Consider the following 14,152-nt stretch of genomic DNA (forward strand, 5'->3'; position numbering starts at 1 on the left):
GTGAGACAAACTTTGTGGCCAATTGATGTGCAAAGGGTCATCGCGATTCCCCTCCCTATGCATAATATGTCGGATTTCACTTCCTGGAGCTATACAAGAAATGGTGTATTCACTGTTCGATTAGCTTATTTGGAGGAATGGAACCAACAACATGGGAGGAAATTGCAATATGCTAATGGTATGGGTCGTATCAATGTCAATCCTATTTGGGGTAAGATTTGGAAATTATCGTGTCCGGCAAAGGTAAAAATATTTATTTGGCGAACGTTGCATGGAACTCTACTGTGTCGTGTTACACTTGCTAATAGACATATGAAAGTTTCGCCCCTTTTTCCATCATGCTCGAATGGGCAAGAAGATACAAAACACATCTTGTTTCCGTGTCAGAAGGCAAAAGAGGTTTGGGGTAAGCTGGGGATGTACGAGGTAATTAAGAAAGCTTGTGTTATTGATCGTGTGGGTGAGGCGGTTCTTGAATTCTTACTTCTTATGCCACACCAAGAACTATCTATATTAGGTTGCCAGAATGCAAGTGAATTAATCGTGATAACCGCTTGGTATTTATGGTGGGAGAGACGCGTGTTGGTTCATGAAGGGAAGTCTCAAGAAGTGAACCAGATTTTGATGGGGGTTTGTGCTATAACGGCAAACTATGTGAATGCCCACTCCCCTAGTGCGACTAGTAGAAAACAAGGATGGAGCTGACCTCCTATGGGTTTTGTTAAACTAAATGTTGATTCTTCTTTTGACCATGATTTGCTCAGGGGCACGACATGTGCTGTACTTAGAGATGACAAAGAAAAAATCATTGTTGGCAGAAATTGGAAGATTGATTGGTGTGCTGATGTACTAATAGCAGAAGCGGTGGCTCTTAGGTTTGGTTTAATTCTTGCACAAAAGGTGGGATGCAATCGTCTTATTATTAACTCTGATAATATGGAAGTCATTGACACAATGAAGGATGGAGGACAATCGGCGGGAGTTGTGGCGGCAGTCTTTGAGGATTGTTACTTCCTGGCTTGTGATTTTCCGTTGACTAGATTTGAACATTGTAATAGGGTAGCTAATAAGGTTGCTCATGAACTTGCTAGGCTAGCGAAAGTTTCTATAACTAGAGATTGGTTTGAGGAGCCTATGGAGAATATTGTACCTCTTCTTATAGATGATGTAACCATTATTTCCAATTAATAAAGTGGATGTTTTCTTTCAAAAAAAATAGACCTACGGGCATGTATAGTGAGTTCAGATGGGAGAATAAGTTCACGACCCAGGATCGTATGCGCCAATTCCATCATGCCAATGATCTTCCCTGGATTCTTATTGGATATTTGAACGAAGACCAATTTTTGCATGAGAAGAGGGTGGTATAACCCGCGCCCACAACAGTACATGCAGGCTTTCCAAAGTGCAACAAATGATTACGAGTTGCGGGATCTCGACTATCTGGGAGATAAGTTTACTTGGCAGCGAGGATGGATTTGAGAGAGATTAGATCACGGCTTGGTAAATGAAGCATGGTCAAATCTTTTTCCTTCGGTTGCTCTAGAAAATTTGCAATATAATCACTCCAATCATAGACATTGTTGATGAACACGGAACTCTTTATTCTGCCACGTTACGGTAATACAAAGCCAATGAGATTTGAGGTACGATGGTTACGAGACGATAAGCTTAACGATACGGTCATGGAAGCTTGGCAAAAAGTTGGGTTGGATCTACTGCAAACACAATTTATGAGAAGCTCAATCGCATGCATGCGCAGTTCCATGATTGGGATCAGAGGGTATTAAAGAAACCAAAACAACAGTTGTGCAAGGCGCAAATGGATCTGGAAAAAGGTATGACAGGTTCTATTAACGATGCAAGTGAGGAAACAAGGAAGAGATTATCTGAGTTAATTGAATACCTGCTTGAACTTGAAGAGATTCATATGATGTAGATGTCACAGATATCATGGCTTAAAAATGGGGATAAGAACACGGCTTCTTCCAAGCCTATGCTTCAGCAAGGAGAAGGAGAAATTTAATTAAAATTTTGAAAGACAGTGATGGTAATTGGATGGAAGGTACGACAACCCTAAATTCTCACATTCAGAATTACTTCTCCAATATTTTTACGTCAGAGGTGCAGCACACCAACCCGGATCCCCTTTTTAGGGTTGAAACAAAAGTTACATCTCATATGAATGATATGTTATTAGCTCCTTTTACTGATGATGGTGCCCGTAAGGCTGTATTTAGAATTTGAGATCTAAAGGCACCGGGCCCGGGCGGCCTCCATGCGGTGTCTTTAAAAAGTATTGTGTATCTTAGGGGAGGAGATTACTCAAGATGTGTTAATAGCAACTAATTCAAATCAAATTCCAACTAAATGGAATGACACAACGATTCTGATGATTCCCAAAATTGATTTCTCGGGGATGGTAACTCAATTCAGACACATTAGTCTTTGCGATGTTCTTTATAAAATTGTTTCAAAGATGTTGGCTACTCGGTTGAAAAGTATATTACTTGATATTATATCCCCAACTCACAGTGCCTTTGTTCATGTGAGGATCATCATGGATAATATTCTCATTGCTTATGAATGTGCTCATAAAAAAAGAGTGGGGGAAACAAGCTTATGTGCAGTTTAAGTTGGATATGCATAAGTCCAATGGCCGAGTGGAATGGGTGCTTCTACAGAATATGATGCTTACGTTGTGATTTCATGGAAGCTTTGTAGAGATGATGATGGCTTGTGTTGGCTCGGTGAGGTATAAAGTAAGGTATAATTCACAAGAAACTGACACTATTATACCTACTAGAGGGATTAAGCAAGGAGATCCTCTTTCTCCTTACCTACTCCTCATTTGTGGAGAAGGTTTGTCTAGTTTACTACAATATGAAGAAGTTGGTGGCATTGAGGAAATTAAAGTATGCAAGAATGCACCGTCGGTCTCACACCTTTTATGTGCTGACATTTCTTTGATTCTCATGAGCGTTGATGTTTTAGATGCAACTTCCTTACATCAAGTTCTGGATATCTGTTGTCAAAACTCGGGTCAGCTGGTTAGTTTGGCAAAGTCATGTGTTTTGCGGTGCTAATACCAATGCAAACTCAAGATCTAAGGTATGCCAACAACTTCATATTGATACTGAAGCACTTTCTGATAAATACCTAGGCCTTCTAGCTATGGTAGGAGCAGATCGTAGTGATTGCTTCAAATATTGTATTGAGAGTATTAAACAGAGAATGCAAGGTTGGATGGAAAAGCAATTACATGTTGGAGATAAAGAGATTATGTTAAAGGTGGTTGCACAAGCTATCCTTGTATACTTTTTTGTGTTTTATTATGTTAACCAAAAGGTATTTGCAAGGAAATTTCATATATTATTGCCAATTTGTGGTGCGGAGATGATGAGGAAAAAAATTATGCATTGGTATTCTTGGTGGAAATTCTGCTACCCAAAAAGTGAAGGAGGTATGGGGTTTAGAGACATATATTGTTTTAATCTTGCAATTCTAGCTAAGCAATGGTGAAGACTTATCACAACTCCTAAATCACTTTGTACCTGAGCTCGAAAGGCCAAATACTTCCCACATGGAAGTCTCTTGCAAGTCTCTCTAAAAAAGGAATCTTTATTTACTTGGCAGAGCATTATGAAAGGACCTGATGTTTTCAAAAAAGAGCTATATCTGGAGAGTGGGAAATGGGAATGATATAAATATTTGGACGGACCCATCGATCCCTTCTAGTCCAAATAGGATGGTGATTACCCATAGAGATCAAATAGTGCTATCTGTTATGGCAGACCTTATCGATCCAAACACAGGTCTATGGGATGAAGATCTAATTAATATGATATTTAATCCAGTGGATGCACGCAGTATTATGAAAATTCCACTAAGCCTTCACGGATTTGATGATTTTATTGCATGGCACCCTGATAGGAGGGGTAAAATTTATGTTAGGACGGCCTACGGAGTTCAATGCTTACGTAAGTTTGGGGCATATGCAAACAGCATCGCGCTTCCAGGAGGATCTACTACTCTGGAAATATGAAATATTCTTATGGAAATTAGTAATCCCACATAAAGTTTCTATATTTTGCAACCGCTTATTACATGGAAATCTGCCTCTAAAAGGTATACTTGCGAATACGCATATTGGATTAAGTGGACCACGCCCAATCTGCCATCAGAATTCTAAAGATATTCGACATCTCTTTTTTAAATGCATACACTCGCAAGAGTTTTGGAACCAGCTGGGATTGACTAGCTTCATTCGTAGTGTAGCCAATGTCGATCCCTCAGTCATCATGGAATACATTCCTTCTATTGAGAATACCCCTTTACTGCTAATGCCTTCACTTGAAGTGAAACAAGTGATAGTGGTGGACTGCCGGTACCTATGGTGGACCCGTCACCGTATAACTCATAATGAGATTTGTCCCCCATGTGGTAAGATGGCCTATGTACGTTCTAGCTATCATGAGCAATTACCAAAAAGCTTCAATGAAAATTATTGAAACAAATGAGCCAAAGTGGTTGAAGCCAGATCCAAAATTCATTAAGCTCAATGTTGATGCGACTTTATTTGTTAAGGAAGGAGTGGGAGCTATGGCAGCTACCATTAGAGATGATAAAGGTACCTTCCTTGCAACTCAATGTAAAATTTCCTTATGCAACCGATGTGATGACTACTGGCAATGGCGATGAGAGATGGACTGAGTTTGGCAAACAATCTGGGTTTCATCGCGTGGAAGCGGATTCCGATTCCCTAAGTGTGATCAACTTGCTCTAGACAAAATACTTGGTGGAATGCTATGGCAGCAATTTTTCGAAATGCATGGACATTAGTACCTAAGGTCAGATTTAAGCATTGTTTTCGTTTAACTAATCAAACAGCGCATGTGCTACCTAATTTTAGTTATTGTAATAAAGTGTCTATTAGTTGGAGCTAACTTTAGTTATTATAGTAAAGTTTCTATTAGTTGGATTGTCGAGCCTCTAGAGTGTCTGGTGAGAAGCTCGTACATGATGTATCTCTGTTTAGTTTCTTTAGGGGAAAAACTAAATTTGATTGATCAAATACCACTTGAAGTGGGATGCAATAAGGGTTGTGAGGTTGAAACCAAACATGGCATCCCTCATCCAGAGAATTGGAAAAGTTAGCTAAACTATCTGCTTCTTTATTTGCCGTTCGTCCTTTAAAGGTAAGTTTGCAGTTAAATTGGGTTGCTCGCTGCTTGGTCTCCCTTACAATGCTATCATTGTTGCTCCTTGATAATTTGCTTCGCGTCCAACGCAAGCCATAATGGCCTTTTTTAAAATAAAAAAATCTTTATAAACACCTTGCATTGTACAAGGCCTTACGGGCCAGGAGAGGAGAAGGCCCAGCAAAGTTTCAGCTGGCCCGAGATTCTGTGCTTAGATGTGGCCAACCAGGATTGTAATGACACACCAATTTTCTTGTTATATTTAAGCTCCCAATATTCTCTCGAACAAACACTTGAGACGCCGGAAGTACCTTTCTACACCCAGGAGAAATGCTCATGGTGTAACAGTAAATCAAAAAAATTCAATAAAAAACAAAAAAATCTGATTTTTTGGTGAAATACTTTCACAAATGTTTGTTGTGCATGCAAAATTTCACCACGAAATCACATAGGTGAAAGTCGTGCCAAAACAACAAAATTATAGCTCCAAAATGCTTTTGTAAGTAACATGTTCAGGGCATAGTTTTTTTTACCACGCCTTCCACCAATGTGGTTACGTGTGCATGCACAACAAACATTTATGAAAGTATGCCAAAAAAATCAGAATGCTTTGAATTTTTCTTTCTATTTTTTATTTTACTGTTCAAACCAGGAGCAAAATGCTCCTGGATGTAGAAACCCCACGTCCCCGCCTACAATTTCCATTTTGCAACGTGCGGCAGCTTTCAAGGCCCCGTGCAGGCAGCGGAGCCACGCATCGACCACCGAAAGTTATCCAAAACCAGCGGCAAACCAGGAGGGGAGCCAGCCAAGCAGCCGCGCGACGATGAAGTGCTGGTGCACACATGCGCCCAAGGGAGCAATGGCGACGCCGCTCTCCAGCCCCTTCTCCGTCCCCACCCTCCGCGCCCCGCTCTGGCACGGCCGCCTCCACGCGCCTCTCCGGGCAAGCTCCGGCGATGACGCCGCCGCCGGGCCGGAGACGCCGGCCCCGGTCGCCACCGCCCCCGCCGCGGACGAGGAGTTCGAGAAGCGCGTCCTGCAGCTGAAGTCCCGCGTCGGGCCCAAGAAGCGGGGTAGCGCCGGGGCGCGCAAGAGGAAGGCGGCCGCCGAGTCCAACGCCGTCACGCTGCCGCCGGTGCCGCTGCGGGAGCCCCGGTCGGCCCTCGGCCTGCCCGTGGAGTTCGGCTTCACCGCCTACAGCGAGCGGCTCAACGGCCTGCTGGCCACGGTGGGCCTCACCGCGCTGCTGCTGGTGGAGCTCGGCTCCGGCAAGTCCCTGGTGAAGTACCACCAGGCGCCCACGCTGTTCCTGCAGGTGTACACGATCGTCGCGACCGGCACCGTGTACGTCAAGTACGAGAAGGAGCGGATCAGCGTCTGGCCGGCGCCGGCGCCGCCCAAGGCGCCGACGAGCGGGGAATGAGCTTGGTTGGTTTTGGTCTCGTCGGTAGGATGCTTCCATTTTGTAATTTATTACTTACAACCTCCGGAGTTGCCGAGCTGTGCTGTAAAAACTGAAATTGCTTAACCACGCGAGTTCAAAAAAATACAGAATGTTTACTTACAGTCGGCTGACCTTTTTTTAACTCCACTTCCAGAATTGTTTCGTTTTTTTAAGGGACACTTGTTTCATTTTACTAGGTGAGATGAGATTGAATTTCTTTCGTGGATGGAAGTTCCCCACTGTGTTGAGAAGAAACTCCGTCGAGGCTGCCGTGTGTGGCTGTTGAGATATTTTTTGGGGCATTGCTACCGAGATGTGGGATGTGTACTTGCACTTGTAGATTTTCTTTCTCGGATCGTCTTAAACAGGAGAATTTCCACGAAATGGACAAAAGTGGAGCCAAACAACAAACCGCTGCCGTTGGTCCTCGTCCGTGACTGCGTTTGCTACGTGGACCATATTCTGCCCAACGCAGGGGATATCAATGATGTCGTGTGTCTGCGTGGTCTACTCTTATCCACAGCTCCACCACACCGTCCAAAGAATTTCCATGGCGTGGCCCGCGCTAAACAGGCGACCAACCAATGGCACCTCGTATACGAGCAGCGCAGCCAATGATACGCATCGTCGCAACACAGTTTTTCCACATCGCCAGATCACAGGTGGACTTGACTAACGCACAAGACGAGCATCCATCATGAGAAGTTCCCACTCCTCCATAAGAAAAAGGCAATGCCAAACACAGTGCGGACTTTTATTCGGTGCAAATTGCCCGGCGGTGGTGCAGGTCACACCCATTAATAAACAGTAGGTAAAAAGTCTGGTCCAAAGACAGCAACAAGTCCTAATTAAACCACATCCAAACCGGGTGGGTATTGTATGCGTACCGTACCGTATCCCATCTGCTTTTCCAGACCAACAACTAGGCAAATTATAGTGAAGACAAGTCGCTTTAATACAGGTCGCCCTACCAATACCGTGCAGCAAGTAGGTAGACGGAGAAAGAGACACTTCTGCAAGCAGCTTCAGGCCATCTCTCGTTTAGTTTGAAGATTTGGCGAGAAATGTCAAAAGAGTTTGGCCACCATGTTGACATGCTGCTAGCTTCAGCTTATACCAAGCAGTCACCCGATGACGCTCATCTCATCAGTGTAACATGTGTATCACTGTAGATATTATTACGCTGCAGCATACCTCCTGAGAAAGAACGCAACAAACAAACCAATGTAGGAAGAGGGGGGCGGTATGGTCAGCAAACACTTGTTGATTTGGCTAACAGAAGCGACGACGGCTGAATCAAAATGCCACTATGTATTAGTCGGTAGAAGATTCAGATTCATTCATTGGTAGGTCAGTACCTCCTCTTCTTCGATCTACTGTCATTCGGGTTGCCGTCACGGCACCCCCCCTGAGGGCCACGGTACCTGAAGCCGTCTTCCTGCTCGCCCCTTGCTCGGTGCTCCATTCTGTTCCTGAAGCGGCCGTCAGGCTCCCGTGGACCGCCATCACCATCAGCAAAGTCGATGTCGCCATCGCCTTGGTACGGCAGCATCTCCTCGTCGCCGCCCATGGGGCTCCGTTCCAAGGATCGACGATACGCTCTCCTCTCCCCAAACCTCCTTCTCTCTGTAAGCTCAGCCTCTGCATGTATCTCGGCTAGTTGAGCGGGATGTAAAGGTGGCCCAAAGGTCTCACCTTCCACACCTTGATGCATGCCGCACCGCTTCATGTTCCTTTGCATACCTCTATCGTCATGTCCTACTCGGTCGAATGGAGAACCACGGCGTCGTATGTGGCGTTGATGAGGTAAGTATGGTCTGTCACTTCTGTTTACTGGCGGTGATCTGTGCATGGTTTCAGGGGACCGTCCCCGGTGGAAATGCACGGGGGCGCCCCTTCTTTGACCAGGTGAATGACTCCTGTCCCTGTGGATAAATGCATGATCACCTAGAGTGTGCTGTGAATGAGGATGGGGCATGAAAAACCTCTGTTCCATCATGTCATCTCGGACATCATCCATCTGCCCGTGATCCAACAGCCTAGGGTCCATAATCTCTCTCCCAGAAAATCTGTCATGTTCCATTTCTCTCATGAGACAGCCAGGCATCTGATGCGGTGGTGAACGCAGCCGCCTATGCTGAGTTCGGTGCAAGTGCCCGTACTCATTTTCATGTGGCCTCCTTCTGCCAACAATAGGTTCATCTTCAAAGTCAATTTCAGACTCATCGCTCATTCTTGGACCCCTGAAGTTCCTTGGATGGCCATGATATCCACCACCACGACCACGATAACGTGGGTCCATCCTCCGTTGATTGTTCATGTCTCTGCCACCATGGAACTCGCTGTTGTTCTCTCGCTCAGACTGCATGAACCTCTCCCATCTTTCATTCCTGTAAAGAAAAATAAAGAGGACAACCTTCTGTAACAACAGTCAAGGATAAAACCAAGAAATATAAATACGCACAGGGCAAAACCAGCCATGCTAAGAATAACAAGAATCATACCTATTAACATAAGCATTTGCCACATCTCGCCAATGTGACCCATTAACCTGTCCATCTTTTTCAATCTGTACAGAAGATGTCATGCAAGAGTCAGGTTTGGATTTTTCATGTTCTGATCTTTCACCTGTCGATTTTACCTCTGTAGATTCATTAGGTAGTTGACTGGTCGAAGCTCCATCAACAAGTGAATCCTCACCCAAAACTGGATCGTTTGGCTGTAAATTAGAGCCTCTTGCAATCTCTTCCTTTTCTGTCCCATGCTCACTCTTTACAGCAGCAATTTTTGTATTGCCCTCGCTACAATTAGCAGCTTTCTTACCATCAGGAGACTGACTCCTTTCAGATTTTATCACTGGGATTCTACACTTCTCGACAGTGTAATCAAATGTCTTTGGAGATTGCCTGGTAGAATCTATTTTATGGGAACCTGAAGTTCCCAAAATAGGTGGTCTTGTAAGATTTGCTGAACTGGCACCTGCGGAAATCTTAACATCTTCCCTGGTAACGTCAGTTTTATTCAGTGGGGAATTCTTATCAGATGTCAACAATTGTTTGTCTTTGGCTCTCCCATTAACAGAAACCTCACTTTCACGCTCCTCCTCACCTGAATGAGTGGCAATGACATCTGGCGTATTAACACGCTTCACATCACCAGTGCCCTGAATGTGAACCTTATTTGTCACGGACAAACAGTCGTGATGCATATTACTATCATCTTCTTTCCGCGGCTCAGTGATTAAGTCATTAACCTCAGTAATTTGACTATTACCCAATGACTCAACATGAGGCTTATTGGTAGTAGGCAGCTGTGAAACAGCATTATCACAATCCTCTGAAAAGTCCATTGAAGCACTTCCTTGGGACATACCATCAAATACAGCTCGGTGCAGAGAATTGAAAACCAAAGATTCAGCTGTTGGGTTGGAGGAACTTCGGGATACATCACAAGGCTTCCGGGCCACATTTTTGCGAGCATGAACCTGATTAACTGCTGGTTTACAATCAGTAGTAGCTTTAACAGGAGTACAGCTTGCAGGTCCCGAAGCAGAAATGGTGGGTTGACTAGCTGATTCACATAATCCAACAACAGGGCTGGCAACATTACCTTCCAAATGCAGTGATTTAGCAATTAATGAATCAGACTGACCACTTACTGTTGCAATCACAGGGCTTGGGACGGCAGTTGTCACTTCTTCACGCTTGATAAATTTCTCAGTGCAAGCAGCACCACACAATTTGCCAGTTTGTACAGGAACACTATCAGTCACTACCTCCAATCCATTGCGGGCACCACTACCATTTGGAAAATTTCCAGAGTACAAATCAAAGCCAGATTTACCACACACTTGGTTTAGGTTGCCAGTTTTTTCAAATTCAGCACTACTGCTAGCCTGTCCAACACGTTGTTGGACGAACAGAGGTGCCTTTTCTACATTGTTCTGGATATGTTGCCGTGTAGGTTCTCCAGGCTCTTTCTTCACCAAATTACTGGGCATTATCTCCACATTTCCAGAAACTGTTTGTGGCATAGTGGTGTAAGGATTTACATTACACGCCACAGGCTTCGAAATCTTCTCAGCGGGTGATTTATCAGAGACTGGTGTAGGAACCGCCTGGCTGATCTTATTGGCTCTTTCAACAGGTTCAGGTGTAAATATAGCATCAGGAACATTCAGACGCTTAGGCTCATCTGTGTGATTACCAGATAGAGAGAGGCTTAGCTCTGGATCAGGAGCAAGGCCTTTCCAGCTTATTCCAAGCTCAGGTCTGGTTGGTGGTTTAAGTTGCAAATCTAAGGTAACATCAGGTGATCCACTCTTATTAGAAAGTTGATATGCATTCGACGGTTTCACAGTATTGTCAATATTTAGACTCAGCCGACTGCTTACTGAAGAAAAGGGTGCCACTGGGGGAGCCTGTGCTTTCTGATGCTGAAATGTTGTATGATGGGGTATGTTAAAGCCAGCCTGCATTGTAGGCAAACCTTCAAGTTGATCAACTGGGTTCAGTGATACATTAAGATCTAAATTAGATAGTTTTCCCAAGCTAGCGTTAGAAGAAGATTCCATGCCACTTGTTGTTTGCACATCCTTGGGAGGTCTTGCTGAAGGAAATATAGAGAACCCCTGATCTAGTTTCTCTTTCTTGACAGGGGAATTAGAGTTGATTTTGAGATTCTGACGAAACGCTAACTGTAAATCCAAAGTCAGAAACTTGTGACTCTGTGATCTGGCAACGGGAGCAACGCTCCCTAGTCTACCACTCTCTCCACGAGAGGGGATCTCGCTTGAGCCATTAGGTAGCACGCCTTTCTTCTCGTTCGTCGACGGAGTAAAAGATCTACTGGGAATATCCGATTTAGATCTATTCAAGACAGGCTCATTGCTAAAGCCCGCCCCCAGAGCCGAGACAGACATCCCCGTCGGAGTAGATGGGGGCTTCATGGAGAGTGTCATTCCAGATGGAACTGATTTGTCGGATAAGAAAACTGGCCTTTTCTTAATGGGAACACCAGCAGCCGGCTCACCCAACCGAAGCCCAAGCGGATGACCGCAAACCTGCTCACAGAACATGCACGATTTACGTACATATAGAAATGGAAAGACGTGTATCCAAGCAAGCTAGAATTAACATTCAATGAGGAAATTGCAAGTACCTCGTCCTTCTTGGCTACCGACATCTTGCTGTGTAGTAGCTTGGCAGACAATAACCTGTTTTCTCTGGTAGAAACTGAAGTCAGTCTCCCCCCAAAAAAGGCAGAAAACAACAGTACGTACAGAAAGGCACAAGTAATGCATGCCAACCGGGAATAGCCAGGCAGATGGTACGGTGGATCATACTAAGAAACTGCTACTAGCATACTAGGAGAAAAATCCCTTTGTCTATTTGCAACACCAAGAGTAAATTAATTCTTTAACTTCCAAGACACGACAAGTCTTTTCATGAGAAGGAGTCAGAGAATTAGCTGAGCAGAAGGCACGGACAAATCTGCCAAGTGTTAAATGGTGGACCGACGGCATGGCAAATCTACCAGGTGTTAATGATGAACCCGATGGCATACTTACTGCAAATATAACAGTATCTTCCAAGGAGTACTACTACAGGTCAGGCCGATTCATTCAAGAATCAAGACAGGATGAGCACATCTCAAGATCATACTAAAAATCATAACTCATAAAGCAATTTCACACTGGATACTAACTGTCGGCGGAAAAGAAGAAAGTAAAAGCGCAGCAGAATCCGGAGAACTCGGCTGCCACGCTACCGTGTTGTGCCGAAGAGAAACTCGGAATTCACACAGGCTTTTTGCGGCTTGCGTGAGAGCGAAGCGCCCCATTATACCACTACTTGGAATTCACGAAGCTCACCAAGGAGAAGAGAAGTACTACAGCACTTATAACCCACAAAAGAAAACAATCGAAGTAACCGCCCAAACCCAGCGGAAGATCGATCTAGAAAGACGAATCCAATCTCACTCACAAACAACAACAACAACAACAACAACAACAACATCTCATATCGCCGAAATAAGACGAGGAAAATATACTACAAGCTTACTTCAAAATTACCTGGTGATCACTCCAAGCCTCCGGAAGAGAGGCCGCAGCAGCTAGCGGGCTGGAGAGGAAGTAGTGGGAGAAGAAGAAGAAGAGGAGGGTGCGTAGGCGAGGCGAGTGCGGCGGCGGGGCATTAAAAAGAGAGCGCGTAGTGTAGGCCGACGGCGACGGGGCACCCACTCAGCCTCAGCCCTCCGGAGACGAAATGAAATCCCTGCCTGGTGTGGTGGCTCCTCCGCACCAATCCCTCTCCAACCAATCTCATCTGCTCCTCTCAACGAGAGATCCCTTGCCTCTCCGCGCAACCAAGACGCAACCAACGCCGAATAATAATATGATGGATAGACTATACTAGTATTTCTTTCCGCCTTTGGTTTGTTTTTTATAGCCCATATCTGGCGGCGCGGGGCGGGGCGTGGTGCGTGCCTTCCGCGAAGTTCCCGGGCCTGTCCCCGTCTGGACTCCGGTGACCTATCGTGCGGCCGTGGCGACTAGGAGGGCCGATCCCGGCCGTCCGTTGACCGAGCCAGGCCGACCTGGGCCGGGCAGTTCCTGTTGGTATCACTAACTTATTTATGGGGCCGCATTTTGTTGGTGGCACACGCGATCCAAATGGGAGAGGCGGTTTGGGCTGGGTAGTGTAGGGTAGAGGCGTAGGGGGCGACGGAGGCGCCAGGCGACTGGCGATGGGACTCTTGCCGTCAGTTTGGCGTGGCTGATGCACGGTTCGGACGTGACCACCGGTGGGTCAGTCGGGTCTACCTACGGCCATACCCACAAGGAGACGAGCGGTTCTGTACGGGCAGGCAGGCAGCGGCACGTACCCACGCACCACGGGCTCGCAAATGGTGCAGTGAATGCTTTTGACCTGTCGTTGTCGACCGCGTCGGTCGGCGTGAGCTGTGGCGCCCTCTCTGGAACATGGGACGTGGCCAGCACTGTGGGACTTGTCGGGCGGGCCCTCCCTCCGTAGGCGTAGCGAGGAGGGAGCACACAGCAGAGCGCAGAGGATCGTCTACGTTGAAAAAAGAGCACAGTACCCCTCAAAAAAAAAAAAGCACAGTGGGCGCGTCACGCACTTTGGCCCGGCCTCGCCTGCACCGTAAATTAATGATTTCTCTCTGCAAAAGAATAAAGAAATGAGCAGATAACGGCCCCGGAGGAGAGCTGGGGCCCACCCCGTTCCGTGGTGCTCCTCCACCGAATCGTCCCAATCTTTCGAGTTGGGATCGATCCCCGCCCCACCGAGACGAGAACAAAGCTGTCCACCACGGCTCCTTCCACATCACAAGGGCAGTGACTGGCCACGAGTCACGCTCGAAAGCTTGTAAAGAAGATGCGTCAGTCGCGGCCGGGACAAATGGTTGCCCGTGGGACAAACTATCCAGCCGAAAGCGTCCATCCATGATGCCGTCCCATGCTTATTGGGTGCGGCATGTGCGC

The 14,152-nt window shown here is 45.9% G+C and overlaps 1 protein-coding gene and 2 pseudogenes across 1 annotated transcript; 2 read left to right on the top strand and 1 right to left on the bottom strand.

Annotated features, from left to right (window-relative positions):
* The window catches only part of LOC119292726, a 41,677-nt pseudogene extending 40,889 nt beyond the window's left edge, over positions 1–788 (top strand).
* Positions 789–5,943: 5,155 nt separating this feature from the next.
* LOC119290764 lies at positions 5,944–6,770 on the top strand. The gene has a single exon (XM_037569409.1). It carries the CDS (start codon positions 6,028–6,030, stop codon positions 6,625–6,627), a length of 600 nt encoding a protein of 199 aa, XP_037425306.1. The 5' UTR covers positions 5,944–6,027; the 3' UTR covers positions 6,628–6,770.
* A 610-nt stretch (positions 6,771–7,380) lies between these two features.
* On the bottom strand, positions 7,381–12,705 carry LOC119290763 (annotated as a pseudogene).
* Positions 12,706–14,152: the final 1,447 nt, after the last annotated feature.

This window comes from Triticum dicoccoides, chromosome 4B, assembly GCF_002162155.2.
Source record: "Triticum dicoccoides isolate Atlit2015 ecotype Zavitan chromosome 4B, WEW_v2.0, whole genome shotgun sequence".
Taxonomy (NCBI): Eukaryota; Viridiplantae; Streptophyta; class Magnoliopsida; order Poales; family Poaceae; genus Triticum; species Triticum dicoccoides.

What these genes read in the sequence shown, in the direction of transcription:
- LOC119290764 (XM_037569409.1), top strand. Translation starts at nt 6,028, where the DNA reads ATGAAGTGCTGGTGCACACATGCGCCCAAGGGAGCAATGGCGACGCCG.